This window comes from Babylonia areolata, chromosome 8 (assembly GCF_041734735.1).
Source record: "Babylonia areolata isolate BAREFJ2019XMU chromosome 8, ASM4173473v1, whole genome shotgun sequence".
Lineage (NCBI taxonomy): Eukaryota > Metazoa > Mollusca > Gastropoda > Neogastropoda > Buccinidae > Babylonia > Babylonia areolata.
The window spans coordinates 51,391,901-51,415,272 of NC_134883.1; the positions used below are offsets into that span (position 1 = coordinate 51,391,901).

At 45.9% G+C, this 23,372-nt stretch overlaps 1 protein-coding gene across 9 annotated transcripts in view; it reads right to left on the reverse strand.

Annotated features, from left to right (window-relative positions):
- Positions 1-23,372, reverse strand: part of LOC143284934 (cilia- and flagella-associated protein 54-like) — a 179,785-nt gene that overhangs the window by 122,989 nt on the left and 33,424 nt on the right. For 7 of the 9 annotated variants that reach the window (XM_076592094.1, XM_076592096.1, XM_076592093.1 and 4 more), the window contains 6 exons: positions 22,667-22,779; positions 20,257-20,467; positions 16,727-16,812; positions 13,871-14,008; positions 9,794-9,932; positions 3,854-3,934 (listed from right to left, as the gene is read on the reverse strand). In XM_076592094.1, coding sequence (XP_076448209.1) covers positions 3,854-3,934; positions 9,794-9,932; positions 13,871-14,008; positions 16,727-16,812; positions 20,257-20,467; positions 22,667-22,779 — 768 coding nt within the window. Of the gene's footprint in view, positions 1-3,853; positions 3,935-9,793; positions 9,933-13,870; positions 14,009-16,726; positions 16,813-20,256; positions 20,468-22,326; positions 22,371-22,666; positions 22,780-23,372 lie in introns of those variants that run through there. The other 2 variants (XM_076592100.1, XM_076592097.1) reach the window with 2 other exon arrangements.

Sequence of the window (23,372 nt, forward strand, 5' to 3'; positions counted from 1 at the left end):
TCTTTCTCTGCCTCTGGACCTTGTAACTGGAATGAACTTCCTCTTTTGCTTCGACAGGTCTCCACACTCAGCTCTTTCAAGTCTGGCCTTAGAACCCACCTCTTCCCAAAATAGGCTCCCTCCCCTGCCTTCAGTTTTTTTCCAGTTTTAGAGTTATGCATGCGTTTGAATGACTGGTGCAAAAGCACTTTGATTTGTCTCTGCACAAGATTCAGTGCTATACAAAAATAATTTTAAAAAAACAGAAGGAGAGAGAGAGAGGAGAGAGCTATGATGGAAAGAGGCAGGTTCATAGGACAGACTTGAAAGAGAGTCTTTGATGAAGCCAGAGAGTGAGATGGTTCCAAACAGGGAGATTGTTCCAGACGTAAGGTCCAGAGACAGAGAGACAGCAGTGGCTGATCATGCCATGTTGGAATCCGGGAACGAAGACACACAATGTGGGAATGCAGATACACACACACACACACACACACACACACAATATCTGTCGCTGGTCCCGAAACCTGGCTTGGTCATTGGGGCGCTGCACTGCTGAATGCGTCACCAACATTTTTTTTCCATTTCTGGCGGTGGTGGGACAGGGCCTGATTTTCAGCAACGCTCCTCTCTGTCCACTCAGTGATGTTGTCTGCTCACCTCTTTCACTGTCTGGATGTTTCACCAACATTCTCCATTTCTGGCGGTGGTGGGACAGGGCCTGATTTTCAGCAACGCTCCTCTCTGTCCACTCACTGATGTTGTCTGCTCACCTCTTTCACTGTCTGGATGTTTCACCAACATTCTCCAGTTATGGCGGTGGTGGGACAGGGCCTGATTTTCAGCAACGCTCCTCTCTGTCCACTCAGTGATGTTGTCTGCTCACCTCTTTCACTGTCTGGATGTTTCACCAACATTCTCCAGTTATGGCGGTGGTGGGACAGGGCCTGATTTTCAGCAACGCTCCTCTCTGTCCACTCAGTGATGTTGTCTGCTCACCTCTTTAGCTCTCTGCCTCATCTCCTTTTTCCTTGCACTGTTCCCTGAAGGATGGTTTTGGAGAGTCACGTCGGATGAAGTGAAGTGATGGCCGAGAGGTAACGCGTCTGCCTTGGAAGTGAGAGAATCTAAGCGCACTGGTTCAAATCACAGCTCAGCCGCCAATATTTTCTCTCCCTCCACTAGACCTTGAGTGGTGGTCTGGACGCTAGTCATTTGGATGAGACGATAAACCGAGGTCCTGTGTGCTAGCATGCACTTAGCGCACGTAAAAGAACCCACGGCAACAACAAAAGGGTTGTTCCTGGCAAAATTCTGTAGAAAAATCAACTTCGATAGGAAAAACAAATAAAACTGCACGCAGGAAAAAATATTTAAAAAATGGGTGCCGCTGTAGTATAGCGATGCAGCCCGAATTTCACACAGAGAAATGTGTTGTGATAAAAAGAAATACAAATACAAATACATAATCATGTCATGCGGCCGTATCATCTCATTTTCCTTTTCTTCACTGTGGTCAGGAGGTCTTCATACCGACCAACAGTGCTGTGTGATGGTTTTTCTTACTTCTTCATTTGTTATGCTGTCTTTTGTAGGAGATGCCTAGGAGTTTTCTGAGGCATCTAACTTCCACTGCTCGGATCCTTCTCTCTAGCTCTGCTGTAAAAGTCTGGGACTCGCATGCATATGAGAAAATAGAGAGAGCCAGTGTATGTGGTAGCTTCAGCTTCAGAAATACATCACATACACAATCACAATGATAACACACTTCTACTGACACTATAGAGAGAGCCAGTGTATGTGGTAGCTTCAGCTTCAGAAATACATCACATACACAATGATAACAAACTTCTACTGACACTATAGAGAGAGCCAGTGTATGTGGTAGCTTCAGCTTCAGAAATACATCACATACACAATGATAACACACTTCTACTGACACTACATGGAGTGGGAACAACTCTGATCATCTTTCAACGACACAATTCCATTGAACTGCTATTCTGATGAGACAGCATCAACACACGCTAGTACATGCAATACATTCTTGTTATGGACACACACACACACACACACACACACACACACACACACACACACACACACACACACACATGTAAGAACTCTACCAGTATGAGATATGATCACAGCATCACAACACACCACAAGCTACAGGTTTCTGTGGAAAAAATCTGGCACCATCAGAGCTGCACACACACACATGCACATGCACACACACACACACACATGCACACACACACACACACACACACACACACACACACACACATGCACATGCACACATACACACATGCACATGCACACACATACACACATGCGCATGCACATGCACACACACATGCACACATGCACATGCACACACACATGCACACACACATACACACACACCTACACACACCACAGCACACTTCAGTTTTGTTGTCCACAAAAAAAAGCACATCACACAACCACACACTAGCAATCAAGAGACCACTGGAGGGGGTAGGGGGAAGAGGAGGGGAACGGGGGGGAGAGGTGATGGAGATGGAGGGTTTGGTGGGGTTATGCTTAGGGATCAGAGCACACCACCACAACACAACAATAAATCATCAGTCACGGCACTCTGGGCACACAAGCACGCGCGCACACACACACACACACACACGATGGATAGTGGACACACACACACACACACGTGAGGTCACACAAGGAAGAGCACACAAGGGAACATTATACACACACACACAAGGGCACACTGCACACACACAAGGGCACATTACACACACCCACACACACGAGGACACACTACATACACACACAAGGGCACACTACACACACACATGAGGGCACACTACACACACACACAAGGGTACACTACACACACACACACAAGGGCACACTACACACACACACAGAAGGGCACACTACACACACTCACAAGGGTACACTACACACACACACACAAGGTCACACTACACACACACAAGGGTACACTACACACACACACACAAGGGAACACTACACACACACATGAGGGCACATTACACACACACACAAGGGCACACTACACACACACACAAGGGTACACTACACACACACACACAAGGGTACACTACACACACACACAAGGGTACACTACACACACACACAAGGGCACACTACACACACACACACAGGGTCACACTACACACTCACAAGGGAACACTACACACACACACACACACACACACACAAGGGCACACTACACACACACACACACACACACACACACACACACACACACACGAGGACACACTATACACATACACACAAGGCCACACTATACACACACACACAAAGGCACACTACACACACACAAAGGCACACTACACACACACACACACACACACACACACACGAGGACACACTATACACATACACACAAGGCCACACTATACACACACACACAAAGGCACACTACACACACACAAAGGCACACTACACACATACACACGAGGGCACACTACACACACACACACACACAAGGGCACACTACACACACACACACACAAGGGCACACTACACACACACACACACGAGGGCACACTACACACACACATGTGAAGTCACACAAGCCAGAGCACACAAAAGCAAACTACACACACACGAGGGCACACTACACACACACACACAAGGGCACACTACACACACACACACATGAGGGCACACTACACACACACACATGAGGGCACACTACACACACACACACACACACATGAGGGCATACAACACACACACATGTGAAGTCACACAAGGAAGAGCACACTACACACACACGAGGGCACACTACACACACACACACACACACACACACGAGGGAACGCCGTGCTCATACCCCCGGGGGTGTGGGAGGGGCCCCGACTGGGGTTACCCAGGGTGTCCTCGCGGTCCAGTTTGGAGCGAGGGCTTCTGCTCTCTGCCCGTCAGGGGACACACACACACACACACACAGTGACTGACTGGTTGGCTGGTTGGGTGCTTGACTGATTGATGGACAGATGATTGACAGATCAACTGATTGATGGTCAACCTGTAACTGGCTAATTGGTTGATAAATGATAATGAACTGATTGGTTGACTGGTTGGTTGGTTGACTGATTGATAGACGGGTGGTTGATGATTGACTGATCGATTTGTAACTGGCTAATTGGTTGATAATGAACTGAATGGTTGATAATTGATTGGTGGTTGATTGACTGACGAATGCTTGATAATTGACTGACTGATTGATTAATGACCGATTAATAACTGGTTAACTGGTTGATAATGAATTGATTAGTTGATAATTGGCTGAAGTGAACTGATTGGTTGATAACTGACTGACTGATTGGTTGATAACTGACTGATTAATTGATTAATGAACAATAGTTCATTAATCTGCTGATAATCAATTGAATGGCTGACAATTGACTGGCTGTAATATTTTCATAGGTAATTCATTGATAATCCACTGATGACTGGTTGACTGATGTTTGACTGATCATTGACTGATCATTGACTGATTTAAGGTTCTCGACTGATAAAACTACGTTTACACGGGATGCAACTAACTTGCAACCAAATTCAAATTTTGGTTGCAAGGCTGGTACATGCAACTGGACGGTCTCCGCAGGATGCAACCGGCGGCGACTTACGTGCAACTAACTAGGCTCCTCCCCTGTCTCCACCGGTTGCAACACACATGAGAAACCACGCTGCGAGCGTCTGCCAAGCCAGACAGAAAAATCCGTGACACGCGTGCCGCTTGCGTCATCAATTTCCTGTTGGAAACCGGCTGAGACGAGCGGCAAGCTGTGGCAACCGGCGGCAACCGTTTTTTCGCAGTTTAGTTGCAAGGCCCTCAAAAAATTATCGGTCTTGGAGTGGAAATAAAATGAGCCTTGTGACCAAACATGCAACCAAAAATCGGGAAAATCCGTTGGTTTCTGAGACCGGCAGCGACGGGCCACAACCGGGGGCAACCAGTCTCTACCAGTCTCCGCCGGTTTCAAAGAGTTAGTCGCAAATTGGTTGCAAGTCAGTTGCATCCCGTGTAAACGAAGCTTAACTGATTGAAGGATTGATTGATCGGTTGATAATCGAGTGATTGGCTGATTGGTGATTGACTGAATAATACAGTAAATGATTGATCGGATCAAGTGACTGATGATTTTTTTGTTTTGTTTTTTGTGTGCTTTTTTTTTGGGGGGGTGGGGGGGGGGCAAATTGATCATTTGATTGAATGTTTTTGCTTCCAGCCCAACTGACCATGTGGGGCCATGTCAGGGCAGAAAACGCTTGTCAATATTGATCCTTAAGACCTTGAAAATACAACATAAATGACAACAACAACAACAACAACAACAACAAAAACAACCCTGGAAAAGAAAATTAGGCACACGTACAACGAGCACATGCACCTGGGACATGCAGAGTCCGTGACACACACAGGTGACAACGCCAAAGATAGGCTCTGTCAAGTGTTTCATTCTGAGTCCGTGACACACACAGGTGACAACGCCAAAGATAGGCTCTGTCAAATGTTTCATTCTGAGTCCGTGACACACACAGGTGATGACGCCACAAGACAGGCTTTGTCACGTGTTTCATTCCAAATCGGTGACACACACAGGTGACATCACCACAAGACAGGCTTTGTCACGTGTTTCATTCCAAATCGGTGACACACACAGGTGACGTCACCACAAGACAGGCTTTGTCACGTGTTTCATTCCAAATTGGTGACACACACAGGTGACGTCACCACAAGACAGGCTTTGTCACGTGTTTGTTGGCATCGCATCAACAACACTGCCGCTTCCCTTCAAGTCATTTTGTGCGTGTGTGTGTGTGTGTGTGTGTGTGTGTGTGCATGCGTGCATGTGTGTGTGTGTGTTTTCGTAGATGAGTAAAGAAAACATTAAATCAACATCAAAGATCAAGCAGCAAAAAGAAAAAAAAAAAAAAAGAAGAAAGAAATCATTTCTGAACAGTGTATAACTTGAGCAATGCAATTCAATGGACTGCACACACTCCACTCACAGAATGTGCTGACATCTCACACTTACACACACATACACACACACACGCACACACACACACACACACACACGTACACACACAAACACACACACACACACGCACCGCGTACACACACACACGCGCGTACACACACACACACACACACACACAAGTACACACACACAAGTACACACACACACACACACACAACACACACACACACACACAGAGCCTACAACATAACTAAGAGATGAAAGAACAAAACTATTTAAAAAATCAACACCCATAATCAACCATCAGCATACAAAAAAAAACAAACCCAGAAACAGAAAACAGGAACAAACCAAACACCCCAAAAAGCAAACAAACGAACAGAAGTCTGAAACAAACAGTTTGCAAAAAAAATACAAAACTTCTTTTTTTTTCAAAATGACAAAAATGGGGGGGGGAAAAAAAAGACATCTAAAAATATCCATATTTCCAACATAACAACAACAACCCCCCACTCCCACCAAAAAAAATAAAACCAAAAACAAATGCAGACGTAAACTCTACCAAAATAACTCAAGTCTATCACCTTTCATGGGAACGGTCACTTTCACTTTCCCCTGTTTTGGGGCAGGCTTTGCTTTTTTATCCTTTGCCTCTAAAACTGGTGTCTGTTCTCCTGTCTGTTCACCATCTGTCTGTTCATCTGTGGTTTCAACACACAGGAGGAAGGGGGCAGAATGGTTTAGACATTGGTCTGCCAATAGAGAGAGAGAGAGGTCCACAGGGGGTCTGTGTTCCAATCCCACTCTCATCAGCCTTTCTCCCAAGTCTGACTGGAAAATCAAACTGAGCGTCTAGTCATTCGGATCAGACGATAAAGCCAGGTCCCATGTGCAGCATGTTATCCTCTGGCAAAATTCTGTAGAAGAAATGCACCTTCATAGGTACACAAATATATCAAGTGTGGCAAAATTTAGGTACACAAATATATCAAGTGTGGCAAAATTCTGTAGAAGAAATGCACCCTCATAGGTACACAAATATATCAAGTGTCATGGGGGGAGATATCGGTGGAAGAAATATGTAAAAGCATTTCTGCTTGGAAGAAACGGCTTTGTTTAGTCGTGAAGGAAGATAGAGGCCACACTGAGCATAAACTGAAATAAGTGAGTTTTCCTATGATATTGGATTTTTTGACATGCTGTTTTGAATTTGACAATACTCGCAAAATTTGCGTCCAAACTTCTAGATATTTCGCAGACTTGTTGATGATACCCTAAGGTGTGCTAAAAATTTCAATGAATTCGGTTTCTCTATCACTCAGAAAATACTTGTTCAAAAAGCGGTTCACTTTTTTGGGGGGACGCCCGATACATGCACACACTCAAGGCGTGTCGGGTCGTGTTGCTGGTCAGGCATCTGCCTGGCACATGTGGTGTAGCGTATATGGACCTGTCTGAACGCAGTGACACCTCCTTGAGAAACTGAAACTAACACGACAATGCAACAAGCACTTTGCAACAAGTGTTCCAGTGTCAGTTTCACTTCCTCAAGAAGACAAAGCTGCACCCAGATATACACTACACCAAACCTGCTGGGAAGATGTCTCAGGCCAGCGGCATAACCCAACACGTTTGGTCAGGCCTTCAGTGCATTCATGTAGATTTGTGTACCTGTTGGAGTGGATTTGTGTACCTGTTGGAGTGGAGTGGATTTGTGTACCTGTTGGAGTGGATTTGTGTACCTGTTGGAGTGGATTTTTCATTCATGTATATTTGTGTACCTGTTGGAGTGGATTTTTCATTCATGTATATTTGTGTACCTGTTGGAGTGGATTTTTCATTCATGTATATTTGTGTACCTGTTGGAGTGGATTTTTCATTCATGTATATTTGTGTACCTGTTGGAGTGGATTTGTGTACCTGTTGGAGTGGATTTGTGTACCTGTTGGAGTGGATTTTTCATTCGTGTATATTTGTGTACCTGTTGGAGTGGATTTTTCATTCATGTATATTTGTGTACCTGTTGGAGTGGATTTTTCATTGGTGTGTATTTGTGTACCTGTTGGAGTGGATTTGTGTACCTGTTGGAGTGGATTTGTGTACCTGTTGGAGTGGAGTGGATTTGTGTACCTGTTGGAGTGGATTTGTGTACCTGTTGGAGTGGATTTGTGTACCTGTTGGAGTGGATTTTTCATTGATGTGTTTGTGTACCTGTTGGAGTGGATTTGTGTACCTGTTGGAGTGGATTTTTCATTGATGTGTTTGTGTACCTGTTGGAGTGGATTTTTTTCTACACATTTTGCCAGAGGACTACCCTTTTGTCACCATGGGTTCTTTTGTTGTTTTAAAAGAAAGCTTTCTTTCTGCTCTTCAGGAATGACTGCAAGCATACTGTATGAAATAATCATAAATCAGAGCATGAATACAGCCTCTCTCTCTCTCTCTCTCTCTCTCTCTCTGAGAAAGGTAATAAATTCTTCCAGTCTGTTGATGAATTATTTCCCTTTTCTTACGTGTACAAAGTGGTCAGTAATCACTTTCTTTATGCTTTTCAGGAATGATTGCAAGTGTCCTGTATGAAATAATCATAAATCACAGCACGAATACAGGCTCCCTCTCTCCCTACCTCTCTCTCTCTCTCTCAAGCATGCACACATGCACACAAGCACACACACACACACACACACACACACACACACACACAAGCAACACAACAAGCATCATGATTCAAACTGCTATTCATGTCCACACTTGCTCATTTTTTGACTTGAGGCCAATCATATCAAACCCAAATGAAATTAAACACCAAATGAATATCTAAAAAAAAGAAGAAAAAAAAAGAAAAAAAAAACCTGTTTAAGAGGTGTAGTTCATTAACATAGAAACAAAGAGACCAGAAACTGCATATGAACAGGGAAACAATAATAAAGAGTCAAGAAAAACAAGAAGAAAAAATAATGGTGGGGAGGGGTGTTATGCAGGTAGGGGGGGTGAGAGGTTGGGGGTCCCCAAAAAGGAAAGAAAATGAAATCAAGTGAAAAAGAAAAAAGAAAAAAAAAAGAAGAAAAATCAACACAAACCTATATACTTTCTGTCCATTTACACAAAGTGCTCTGGCAGTGAAAATGAAAGTGTAAGTGATAAAGAAAAAAAAAGAAAACAAAAACAAAAAACTATACTATTTTCTCTCCTCTGGTGATAAAAACGAAAGCAGGGGGTGGGGGTGGGGGCAGTGCCTATGCCCTCTCTCCAAATGCTCTGGCAAGGCAAAACACACACACATAAACACACACACACACACACAAACACACACATAAACACACACACACACACAAACACACACAAACACTTACACATATACATACATACACATACACACACACACACACACACACTCACATCCACACCCTCCACAAAATGCAAGAAAAAAAATCCACCCTTCAACACACAAGAGGTAAAGTGAAAGAATCGAACAACACACAAAGAAACCCCAAAACACACAACACACACATCACACACACACACACACACACACACACACACACACACACACACACGAGACACACACAAACACACAAACACACACCACACACACGATACACACACAACATACACATACACACACACACACACACACACCACACACACACACACACACAAACACACACACCCAACACATCACACACAAACACACACACACACACACACATGACACACACACACACACCACATGACACATACACCACACACACACACACAGAATCCCCCTTGCTGATGCTCACCTTCCATGGTTTCCAGCTGAGCGGAGGTCTCGTAGACCATGGCCAGTCGCAGGACCACCTCGGCCGTCAGCGTGGGGTCCACACTGCTGATGCCCGTCCACCCTAGTGCCTGGTGCACCGAGTCCAGCAGATACATCCACTGGAACACAGCAACAAGTACATCTGCACTGAATGTACCAAAAGTAAAGTACACCCGCACTGAAGGTGCAGTATGTCTGCACTGAAAACACGGTACATCTGCACTAAGAGAGCAGCACCTCCACACTAAAAATACAGTTCTACACTGAAACAACAGAACACACTGCTGATGGCCTGTCCAGCCCCAGGGCCTTGTGCACTGAGTCCACTTAAACATCAACAGTACATTTGCACCGAAAGTAGAGTACATCTGCACCACAACAACAGTACACACAGTTGATGCTTGTCCAGCCCAGGGCCTGCAGTACCTAGTCCAAAAGGTACATCCACTGAAAACATCAACAGTACAACTGCACTGGAAAGTACAGTGTGGTTCGTCAGTCGGGATCGACGAGGACCATCTAGTCATCCTGGGGGTGGGTGGGTTGGGCTCTGTGGGTGCGCAGATGACTGGTCAGGCCAATCCGCGCCCGGAAGGTTCTGACGCAGTGTGGACAGGGGATGGTGGCGGCTGTCAGGGACCTGCTGGCACTGCTTTTCCTGGCCTGTCTGCGTTGCTCTGCTGCAGCGATTCTGTTGGCCTCACAGGATTTGGCGCCTTTGTGGACAGCTGAACGCCACTTTGGTCTGTCCATTGCATTCAGCTCCCATGTGTCATGGCTGATGTTGAAGGCCTTCAGAGAAGCTTTCAGAGTGTCTTTGAAGCGCTTCTTTTGGCCTCCATGGGAGCGCATGCCATGTTCGCCGTACAGCAGTTTCTTGGGGAGCCGGTGGTCTGGCATGCGAACTACATGGCCTGCATCAAGATGGTGTAGATGCTGGGCAAGTTTGCACAAGTGAGTACCTCTGTGTCAGGGATCTTCTCTTGCCACTTTATGCCGAGAAGTTTTCTGAGGCTGGTGGTGTGGAAGTGGTTCAGCATTTTGGCGTGGCGTTTGTAGACCGTCCATGATTCACATCCATAGAGCAGTGTGGTGAGAACTATGGCCTTGTATACTTTGAGCTTCGTCTCCAGGGTGGTGCCTCTCCTGTTCCAAACGTTCTTATTGAGTCTGCCGAAGGCAGCGCTGGCTTTGGCAAGTCTGGCATTCACCTCGTCGTTGATGACAACTGTGCGAGAGAGTGTACTGCCCAGGTATGTGAACTTGTCCACCGTGTTCAGTCGTTGCCCGTTGATGAAGATGTTTGGTTCAACGTAAGGCTTTCCTGGAGCTGGCTGGTGCATCACCTCAGTCTTCTTTGTGCTGATTGTGAGGCCAAAGTTGTCACAGGCAGCAGAGAACTTGTCGACACTGTGTTGCATGTCAGCTTCGGAGGCAGCGTTGAGAGCACAGTCATCAGCAAACAGGAAGTCATCGATGGTGTCTGTCCTCACCTTGGTTTTTGCTTGGAGCCTCCTGAGGTTGAAGAGAGTGCCATCTGTGCGGTACCTGATGCCAATGCCTACGTCAGCGTCTCTGAAGGCATCTGTCAGCATGGCTGAAAACATGAGACTGAACAGGGTGGGGGCAAGAACATGCCCTTCCTTGACTCCATTGGAGACAGGGAATGGTTCTGAAGTCTCTCTGTTGTCTTGGACTCGGGCCAGCATCCCACCGTGTAGTTGCCATATGATGGTGATGAACTTTCTGAAACATCTGTACTTCGCCATGATTCTCCAAAGGCCATCTCTGCTAACAGTATTGAAGGCCTTGGTCAGATCGACATAGGTGGAGTAAAGGTCGGTGTTCTGTTCCTGACACTTCTCCTGGAGCTGCCTGGCAGCAAACACCATGTCGATAGTCCCGCGTTCTTTCCGGAAGCCACACTGGCTCTCTGGTAAGAGACCTTGCTCAAGGTGCACTATGAGACGGTTGAGTAGCACTCTGACCAGAGTCTTGCCTGCGACGGACAGCAGGGATATTCCACGATGGTTGTCACAGGTCTGACGATTTCCTTTACGCTTGTACAGGTGTATGATGGAAGCGTCTTTGAAGTCCTGTGGAACTGCCTCATGCTGCCAGTTGAGCTGGAACAGCTGATGAAGCTTCTCAGTCAGCGCCATACCACCTTCTTTGTTGACCTCAGCTGGAATGGAGTCTGAGCCAGGGGCTTTGCCATTGGATAGCAGACGGATAGATTTCTGGGTCTCCTCCAAAGTTGGAATGGCATCCAACGACTCACTGACTGGCACCTGGGAGAGTCGGTTGATGGCTTCATCATTGATGGTGGAAGGGCGGTTCAGCACACTGTCAAAGTGTTCAGCCCATCTCTCAAGGATCCCGTCCTTGTCAGTGATCAGGGTAGAACCATCAGCACTGAGGAGTGGAGCAGATCCGGAGGTGGTGGGACCGTAGACTTCTTTCAGGCCGTTATAGAAGTTGTTCATGTCTTTCCTGTCTGCAAAGCCCTGGATCTCATCAGCTTTGTTGCTCAACCAGGAATCCTGTATCTGCCGCAGCTTCAGCTGGATGGTGCTGTGTGCGCTCTTCAGTATGTCTTTCTTTGACTGTGACTTGGGATCTTCAATGTGGGCTCTGTAGGCTTGGCGTTTGTCTTCCAGCAGCTGCTTGATCTCAGTGCAGTTCTCATCAAACCAGTCTTTGTGCTTCCTGGCAGAAGGCCCCAGGCACTCCATGGCAGTGCTGTACACCGTCTCATGCAGTGCGCCCCATGCTGCCTCCACATTCTGGTTGTCCAGCACGGTGGACTCAAGGCGTTCCTCCAGGGTGTCAGCAAAGCTCTGCTTGATGTTGCCTAGCTCCAGCTTGTTGACATTCAGGCGTTTGGGTGCTTTCATGCCCTGAGGCCATCTCTTGGGCTGGATGCAGAGGTTGAGTTTGGAGACGATAAGGCGGTGGTCTGTCCAGCACTCGGCGCAACACATGGCCCTCGTGACTCGTACGTCCTGCCTGTCCTACTTCCTGACGATGACAAAGTCGATGAGATGCCAATGCCCAGAGCGAGGATGCATCCATGACGTCCTGTTACGGGTAGGGAGGCAGAAGACGGTGTTTGTGTTAAGAAGGTCGTGCTCAGCACATGTCTGGAGAAGTAGTTGACCACTGCTGTTACAGTTGCCAACCCCATGCTTCCCAATCACGCCTTCCCAGGAGGTGCTGTCACAGCCAACTCTCACTGAAAGTACAGTACATCCACACTGAAAATACAGTACGTCTACACTGAAACAACAGTTCACATTGCTGATGCCTGTCCAGCCCAGAGCCTCGCGTGTACCAAGTCCAAGAGATACATCCACTGAAAACATCAACAGTACATCTGCACTGAAACAACAGTACACACACTGCTAATGCCTGTCCACCCAAGGGCCTGCTGCTTGTACTCCAGCCGGTACATCCATTACAACATCAACAGTACATCTGCACTGAAACAACTGATGAAATAATTGTGTACAGCTACTGACCCAACACTACGTCTAATGAAACGATGTGTATTTCCAATGAAACACGAGTACACACCCTGAAATGATTTGTAAGATCTTTTGAAACAAAGATACATCCACAAGAACGACAGCACATCTGATGAAATAATGTGTACATCAACTGAAACAAACTTTTTAATCCACCGTAATGTCACATTCATTGGAATACCACCAAAATTACACACTGCAACACACATACACTGAACTGAAAATGACATGTACATCCATTGGATCAAAAAGATTTGTTGACTCAGACATTTAAAAAAAAAAATCTGTTTGGGATGTTGGTGTTTTTGTTATTATTTGCTGCATGTGTGTGAGTGTGTGTGTGTGTGTGTGCGTGCGTGTGCGTATGCATATGTGTGCGTGCTTGCACACATGCATGTGTGTAATTGTGTGTTTCTGTGTTTCTGTGTGTGTGTGTGTGTGCGCACATGCATGTGTGCGTGTGCATGTGTTTCTCCCCCCCCCCTCCCCACCTCCCCTGCCGACACAAACAGAAATGGAACATAGTTTACCTTGTGGGGGTTGTCCATTTTCTGCAGGTAGCGGGGGTTGTCGATGGAGCCTGTCTGGAACTTCTGGAAGATGGCCTTGCACTTGGACCACAGGTAAAGGGCGGCATCCACCACCATGTCCACCTCGATCTTGTCCCTCTGTGGTGCACACACCACCACCACCATCATCAACCATGATATGATATGGATACTTATATGGCACCTATCCTCGGTTCTTTACCTTGATCATGATGATGATGATGATGATGATGATGATGGTGTGCCTGTGTGTGTGTGTGTGTGTGTGTGTGTGTGTGTGTGTGTGTGTTCTGCTTATCTGCTTCAGATATTACAGAGGGAGACAAGACAAGACAAGACAAAATCTTTATTATTGAGGGTAACAGATAAGCAAGTAACATGCTTTTTTACATCCAGCCCTTGCCCTAAAGAGGGAATAAATCTAAAAAAGTGAAAATGAGCACACAAAAAAGGGAAAAAAAAATCAAAACACAATGAAAATACACCATTATTTCACCATTCACAGCCATTCCACAAAAGTAAGAAGAAGAAGAGAAGAAAAGAAAAAATCATGAAGCACACACACACACACACACACACACACACACATACACACAACACACACACACACACACACACAAATGCACCCACTCAAGAGAGAGTGAGAGGGAACCCACAAATTGTCGAAAGCAATGTTGGATTTCAGGTGACGTCAAATTTTTGTGACTAGGTACATTTTTTTATTTTGCTTAAAGTTGTTGTGGTTAGTTATATTTTTTAAACGTGAAGGTAAATTATTCCAATACGTTCCCCCGCTGTATGTTAGGCTGGACTTAAAAAGATCAAGATTTGGACGAGGTATATGCAACTTATATACATGTCTTATGTTATTTACTGGGAAGTTATTTATAATTGAAGGTGCGTAGCCGCTTACTATTTTGTGCATAAAAACAGCCTTATTATATTCTAGTTTTAGCTCCAGTGGGAGGATATCAAGTGATCTATAATCATTAGGAGTTAAAGAACATAACTTTAATAAGACTAATTTCAAAGCACATTTGTATAATCTAACAAGAAGTTTTAGAGTATTAGTGCTAGCAGAATCCCACAACATAGACGCATAATCTATTATCGACTGTATGTGAGCATTAAAGAACTGTTTTCGGGCATGTGTATTTAGAAAGTGTTTTATTTTTGATAACTGGAATACTTTTTGAGACATCCTTTTACATAAACAAGTAATATGTTAAGACCATGACAAATCATTATAACTATACCTACAACTTTGTGTGATTTGACTTCTTCAATCTTAACATTGGAAAGGAAAATATTAACAAATTTGTTGGCATTATCTGGCGTTTCTGTCGAGTTGTTACAGACATGCATTTAGTTTTTTGAGCATTGAGAGACATATGAGAGAGGGAGAGAGAGAGAGACAGAGAAATAGTGATATAGATATAGATAGATAGATACCGCATAATTTTTTTCTGGAAAAATAAGCAGGAACTAACCAGTCAACCCCAAGACAAGAAAAACGAACAACAAGAACTAACCAGTCAACCCTACGACAGGAAAAACGAACAAGAACTTTCCAGTCAACCCTACGACAGGAAAAACAAACAAGAACTTTCCAGTCAACCCTACGACAGGAAAAACGAACAAGAACTAACCAGTCAACCCTACGACAGGAAAAACGAACAAGAACTTTCCAGTCAACCCTACGACAGGAAAAACGAACAAGAACTTTCCAGTCAACCCTACGACAGGAAAAACAAACAAGAACTAACCAGTCAACCCTACGACAGGAAAAACGAACAAGAACTTTCCAGTCAACCCTACGACAGGAAAAACGAACAAGAACTAACCAGTCAACCCTACGACAGGAAAAACGAACAAGAACTTTCCAGTCAACCCTACGACAGGAAAAACGAACAAGAACTAACCAGTCAACCCTACGACAAGAAAAACGAACAAGAACTTTCCAGTCAACCCCACAACAGGAAAAACGAACAAGAACTAACCAGTCAACCCTACGACAAGAAAAACGAACAAGAACTTTCCAGTCAACCCTACGACAGGAAAAACGAACAAGAACTAACCAGTCAACCCTACGACAGGAAAAACGAACAAGAACTAACCAGTCAACCCTACGACAGGAAAAACAAACAAGAACTAACCAGTCAACCCTACGACAGGAAAAACGAACAAGAACTTTCCAGTCAACACTACGACAGGAAAAACGAACAAGAACTAACCAGTCAACCCTACGACAGGAAAAACGAACAAGAACTAACCAGTCAACCCTACGACAAGAAAAACGAACAAGAACTTTCCAGTCAACCCCACAACAGGAAAAACGAACAAGAACTAACCAGTCAACCCTACGACAAGAAAAACGAACAAGAACTTTCCAGTCAACCCTACGACAGGAAAAACGAACAAGAACTTTCCAGTCAACCCCACAACAGGAAAAACGAACAAGAACTAACCAGTCTAGAACTAACCAGTCAACCCTACGACAGGAAAAACGAACAAGAACTAACCAGTCAACCCCACGACAGGAAAAACGAACAAGAACTAACCAGTCTAGAACTAACCAGTCAACCCTACGACAGGAAAAACGAACAAGAACTAACCAGTCTAGAACTAACCAGTCAACCCTACGACAGGAAAAACGAACAAGAACTAACCAGTCAACCCCACAACAGGAAAAATAAGCTACAACTAAACAATCAACCCTATAACAGCTAAAATAAGCAAGAATTAACCAGTCAATGTAAACCCCCCCTACCCCCTCCCACACACACTCCCCCACCCAAAAACAAAACAAAACAAAACAAAACAATCAACAACACTCACCTGAAACGGTCCACTGACGATGGACATCAGGACATCCGCCAAGTTGACAAGGTCATCCTGACCTATCATGGACCTTGTGGACACTCCTGGTGACATCACACACACACACACACACACACGCATGCACACATACACCTTATTCAAAAATCGACACATGCTGACAAAACAAGAAATACTGTAGAAGTAAGTTCCCATTGCTTGCTGTTTACACATCAGTAAGAAACATGGAAACCATTTCAATAAAAACAAATTTGATGCCCCAGCAATGCTCGGTGCGCAGGGCTGAATGAGTCAAAACGTCAGAAGGAGAAGATTGTTGTTGTTGTCTCATTCGTTATTTATCAGATGGATTTCCCCATCTCCTCGACAAAGGCGGCAGTACGTTGCAGGTCCTCCAGTCCTCCGTAGAGCTTCCGGGCTGCTGGGAGTGCTTGGTGAAGCAGGTAGGACTGCAGCAGATGTTCTGTTGTCTGGCTGCCTGTTCTACAGGGGCACTGCTCTGTGTCGCCGATACGGAGTTTCGTGTATAGGTGGTGTTTTAGGCGGTTGTGGACTATCCTAAGCCTGAAAATGGCTACCTGCTCTCAACGAGTCAGCAGGTAGTACGGGTCTGCTCTGTTGTGGCATGGATGCTGCTGCTTCCACTTGTTCTGCAGCTTGACCTTAATGATGGTCCTGGATTGAGAGCAGTTGGTAGACCTGTCCATCTGCTCTTTCGTAGTGCCTTCGTAGTGCCTTTCGTAGTGCCTTCGTAGTGCCTTCCTTTGCCAGGGAGTCAGCAGTCTTGTTGCCAAGCACGTTGCAGAGGGAGTGAATCCACTGCAGGGTGACTGTGTGACTTGTGCAGAGGGAGGGAATCCACTGCAGGGTGACTGTGTGACTTGTGCAGAGGGAGGGAATCCACTGCAGGGTGACTGTGTGACTTGTGCACAGGGAGGGAATCCACTGCAGGGTGACTGTGTGACTTGTGCACAGGGAGGGAATCCACTGCAGGGTCACTGTGTGACTTGTGCAGAGGGAGGGAATCCACTGCAGGGTGACTGTGTGACGTGCACAGGGAGGGAATCCACTGCAGGGTGACTGTGTGACTTGTGCACAGGGAGGGAATCCACTGCAGGGTGACTGTGTGACTTGTGCACAGGGAGGGAATCCACTGCAGGGTGACTGTGTGACTTGTGCAGAGGGAGGGAATCCACTGCAGGGTGACTGTGTGACTTGTGCACAGGGAGGGAATCCACTGCAGGGTGACTGTGTGACTTGTGCAGAGGGAGTGAATCCACTGCAGGGTGACTGTGTGACTTGTGCAGAGGGAGGGAATCCACTGCAGGGTGACTGTGTGACTTGTGCACAGGGAGGGAATCCACTGCACGGTGACTGTGTGACTTGTGCAGAGGGAGGGAATCCACTGCAGGGTGACTGTGTGACTTGTGCACAGGGAGTGAATCCACTACAGGGTCACTGTGTGACTTGTGCAGAGGGAGGGAATCCACTGCAGGGTGACTGTGTGACTTGTGCAGAGGGAGGGAATCCACTGCAGGGTGACTGTGTGACTTGTGCAGAGGGAGGGAATCCACTGCAGGGTGACTGTGTGACTTGTGCAGAGGGAGGGAATCCACTGCAGGGTGACTGTGTGACTTGTGCACAGGGAGGGAATCCACTGCAGGGTGACTGTGTGACTTGTGCACAGGGAGGCGAGAGAGGAGGACAGATCGTTGAGTTCTGGATCTCTGTTGGACCAAAGGGCCTGCAAGATGGACAGGGTGTCGGTCTGGAAGACAACATTGTAGCTGGCATTGGGGCTAACCTCGATGTGGGCTGCTGCTGTTTTCAAGGTTTCTGCTTCGGCTCTGTAATTGGTAGGAGAAGATTGAGCCTCAGCTTCCTATTCCAAGCACTAGACACAGTGGACACAAATTCACTGCAACGATGGTCCCAAAAGGATTACAGGACCTTTGTATGATAGTCAGTTGTGTCCAGCTATGACCATCCGAGCAGCAGAGGAGGCAACTGCTGTCCCGACTATCTGGGCTAGAATTTGATAACAGTGGAGAGTGTCTTGCCCAAGTTATATCTCCCACTCTTTCGGCCAAGAGGGTTTTAGGACAGTTGGCGTCAGGATGGTTCCCAAAGGCCAACTAGCCCCCACAAGGCTGCAGCATTGACTAATAGCCAGTGTAATCTTGTCTCCTAAATTCAGAGTCATAGTCAGTCACATAAGACTACCGTAAAGTTTGGTCCATAAACCGCCACTTTTTCTCCCAGCTTCAACCTCTGCGGCTAATACAATGATGCGGCTTATCTGAGGATTTTAACGATCCCGGGAGTGTCACGTTCTCGTCTATTCTTAGCTGCCCTTCAACTCATCAAAATCATGATTTCTGTTCATGAATTTTTGGATGAGCTTCAGGTTAGTGTGCTAACTGTTCACATTTTAAAAATCAAATCCACACACATTAAAGCCTTCAGATCAGCATTCAGTTCTACTCCACTCAAGCGTACACCTTCATCATGACGAAAACGCAATGTAATGCCTACGATTCAGCCTTCAAATTCAAGGCGATCGACCTAGCAGACAACAGTGCAAGCAATGAACCAGCAGCGACCTCCACCTTGCGTTCATGTTCATCAGGAGAAAGCGAGGCTGAAGTCAGTGAAAGATGGTGGAGGAAGCTGTGCTGGTTCTCTTCAACTCGGACACTGAAGACGAAGATTTCAGTGGATTCAGTGAGCAGGATGATGTTGAATAAATGTGACTATCCCCAAAGTATGGATCTTATTTTCGTTGTGTTCTTTTTCTTTTTCTTTTTTTTTTTTTTTTTGCAGCACTAGCAGTATTTTCACTTGCTTTTCTTTGTGTTGTTTCCGCTTGTGTTTATTTCATAACCTACAGTATTGACAGTTTTTCTGTAGCATTGGTATGTGTTCAAGTACTGGTAATAAGTGCAGCTTATAAGCCAAAACAGTTTATGTGTGTATGAAGTTCAATTTTTAAAAACATTTTAGTGGGTGCGGCATATATACCAGTGCACTCAATAGACCGAACTTTATGGAAAGCTGTAAATCACAGCATGTCACAATACAACACAGTTATCGATGAACAGGACAACAAGAAAATCTTATATAAAGTCCTATCCTGATACATGAACATACTGAATATGTGACGGATGTCATCAAAACTAGAAATTAAGATGTGAGCATACATGAGTTTTGAACAAAACTAAGCTGAGATTTAAATAAAGTGAAAGAAAATGAATAATAAAAGTGTGCCAGAGAAAGAAGTCAATAAAATGAGAATGAGAAGTATCAACACTGGGGCACAAGCACAGCAAGACTGAACTTGGGTCAATAAACAAAACGGCAAAGGCCAACCATCCAGCAGAAAGAAAAAAAAAGCAGGCAAGCACACCATCATGTCTTCATATCATGAGCTGGCAAGTGAAAGGGCAGCACTCTTTCAGGCACATGCGATATCACACACTGTGATATAAACCGAGTGTACGGGACCTTTTAACCTTTTCATAAACACTGACCAGCGGAGCGAGCCATGTCCGAGGACTGGGCAGTGGTGGGGTTGTTGTTGACCGGCTCCGCACCCCCCTCCTTCTCCTCCCCGTCTCCCTCTGTGGTGCTGGCGGCAGCGGCAGCGGCCCGTTTGCCATGGCGCCTGATGTTGAGGCGCCCTGCCGCCTGCAGCAGCTCTATGGCCTTCTCCTCCCACGCCAGCCTCTCCCCCTCACCCTCCTTGAAAACACACAGTGATCATTTCATTTGATATGGATACTTTTTTTTTTTTTGCTGCCCCATCATCTGCGCCGTTTCAGTGGCATTACTCCCGCACTGCTCATTTAGATTCCCCCATACACGGCCACACCCAGGTTCGTCCATCACAGTTCCAGCATTGGCAGTCCGCAGGGAACCATTGATGTTAGGTCGCCAGGAGGACACACACCAGAGGAGACCCTGCAATGCTGCTGATTCACTTCGGTGGTGCTCAGTGGTGCCTGTTCTGATTTAACGTACTTAGGACACCACCTACTAAGCCCCCTACTAACGACAATAATGGCTTAGTCGTGGAGCCAGACTGAGTGAGCGCAACTCCCAGAGTGGAGACCACCACCACGTCCCTCAAACAACAGCCCCCCATGAATCTGCCGACAATGAAGACATTGACAGGACTCACCCCAAGCATGGAAGTGGAGGGGTATTGATACTGAGGTCACCATGAGAGCAGGGCATGAAAGGCCACAGACTTTGAGACTGTTTTGTTTATATTGATGGCGATGAAGGAGGAGGAGGATGACAATAACGATGACGATGTCACTATGGAGGTCCATTTTAGTTTGGGACTCCGTGACAAGGCTGTACTCTATGCTTCCTGTCATAATGATATCCCGGCATTAACCAGGCCCGAGAGATACAGACACTTGCAGTGTTGGTCAGGTAATTAGAACAACACACCCAAAGACGCATCCTTGAAGTGGATGACACTCAACTGTGTGGTCCTAGTCTCCCCATTTAAGCCCACAGCACACTCAACTCTGGGTAGGAGCCGGCCAAGGGCCAAAAAACCCACCTCCGCTGGGATTCAAAACTGCATCCTCCCAGCCGTCAGTCCGCAACACTACCCACTTCGCCACAGCGGCTGTGATATGGATACTTTTACAGCACCTATCCTCAGTCAGAGACCAAGCTCTAAGCGCTTTACAAACTCGGGGGTCATTTGCACAAGCAGGCTGCCTACCTGGGTAAAGCCGACTGACGGCTGCCACTGGGTGCTCATCTTTCGTTTCCTGAAGTCATTCAATCAGATTTCAGGGACACACACATACTCAGACAGACGTGTAACAATCATCATCACTATCATCATCATTATCACTGTATGAAATACCTTAATTATTATCATCATCATCATCATCATTATCACTGTATGAAATACCTTAATTATTATCATTATCATCATCATCATCATCATCATCATAAAGGTATTCTTATCTTATCTTATCATCACTGTATGAAATACCTTAATGTGGGCAAGGACTGGCTCAACCAAGGCATCAAAGGTGTCCCAGTGCTCTTTATTATTATCATCATCATCATTATCATTATCATCACCATGCCTTTATGTGTGCCAGGACCAAGGCATCAAAGATGCCCCAGTGCTCTTTACTATTATCATCTGTGGCTGCCTTCACCTCTACACTCCATCTCGCTCACTACGATCAGCTTTGGATCCACTCTGTTTACGCATACCCAGATTCAAACTCTCAACTGCTGGCCACCGTTCTTTCTCTGTCTCTGGACCTTGCAATTGGAATGAACCTCCTCTTTCGCTTCATCAAGTCTCCACACTCAGCTCTTTCAAGCCTGGCCTTAAAACCCACCTCTTCCCAAAATAGCCTCCCTTCCCTGCCTCTTCCTTGTCTTCAGTTTCTCCGTCTTAGAGTTATGCATGCGTGTGAATGACTGGTGCAAAAGTGCTTGGATTTGTCTCTGCACAAGATTCAGCGCTATATAAATACCATTATTATTATTATCATTATTAAATACCATTATTATTATCATCATCATTATCATCATCATTATCAGTATCATCATCATACCTTGATGTGTGCCAGGACAGGCTCCACCAAAGCATCAAAGACATCCCAGTGCTCTTTATCATTATTATCAGTATCATCATCATACCTTGATGTGTGCCAGGACAGGCTCCACCAAGGCATCAAAGACATCCCAGCGCTCTTTATCATTATTATCAGTATCATCATCATACCTTGATGTGTGCCAGGACAGGCTCCACCAAGGCATCAAAGACATCCCAGCACTCTTTATCATTATTATCAGTATCATCATCATACCTTGATGTGTGCCAGGACAGGCTCCACCAAGGCATCAAAGACATCCCAGTGCTCTTTATCATTATTATCAGTATCATCATCATACCTTGATGTGTGCCAGGACAGGCTCCACCAAGGCATCAAAGACATCCCAGTGCTCAAAGTTGTAGGCCAGCTTCACAATACGGATGGCACAGTCCAGAGGTACTCCGTCCGCCCCTGTCACACAGTCGTCATTGTCATCATCACTACACACTGACGTCATGCCCCTGTCACACAGTCGTAATTGTCATCATCACTACACACTGACGTCATGCCCCTGTCACACAGTCGTCATTGTCATCATCACTACACACTGACGTCATGCCCCTGTCACACAGTCGTCATTGTCATCATCACTACACACTGACGTCATGCCCCTGTCACACAGTCGTCACTGTCAATATCACTACACACTGACGTCATGCCCCTGTCACACAGTCGTCACTGTCATCATCACTACACACTGACGTCATGCCCCTGTCACACAGTCGTCATTGTCATCATCACTACACACTCACGCCATGCCCCTGTCACACAGTCGTCATTGTCATTATCACTACACACTGACGTCATGCCCCTGTCACACAGTCGTCATTGTCATCATCACTACACACTCACGCCATGCCCCTGTCACACAGTCGTCATTGTCATTATCACTACACACTGACGTCATGCCCCTGTCACACAGTCATCATTGTCATTATCACTACACACTGACGTCATGCCCCTGTCACACAGTCGTCATTGTCATCATCACTACACACTAACGT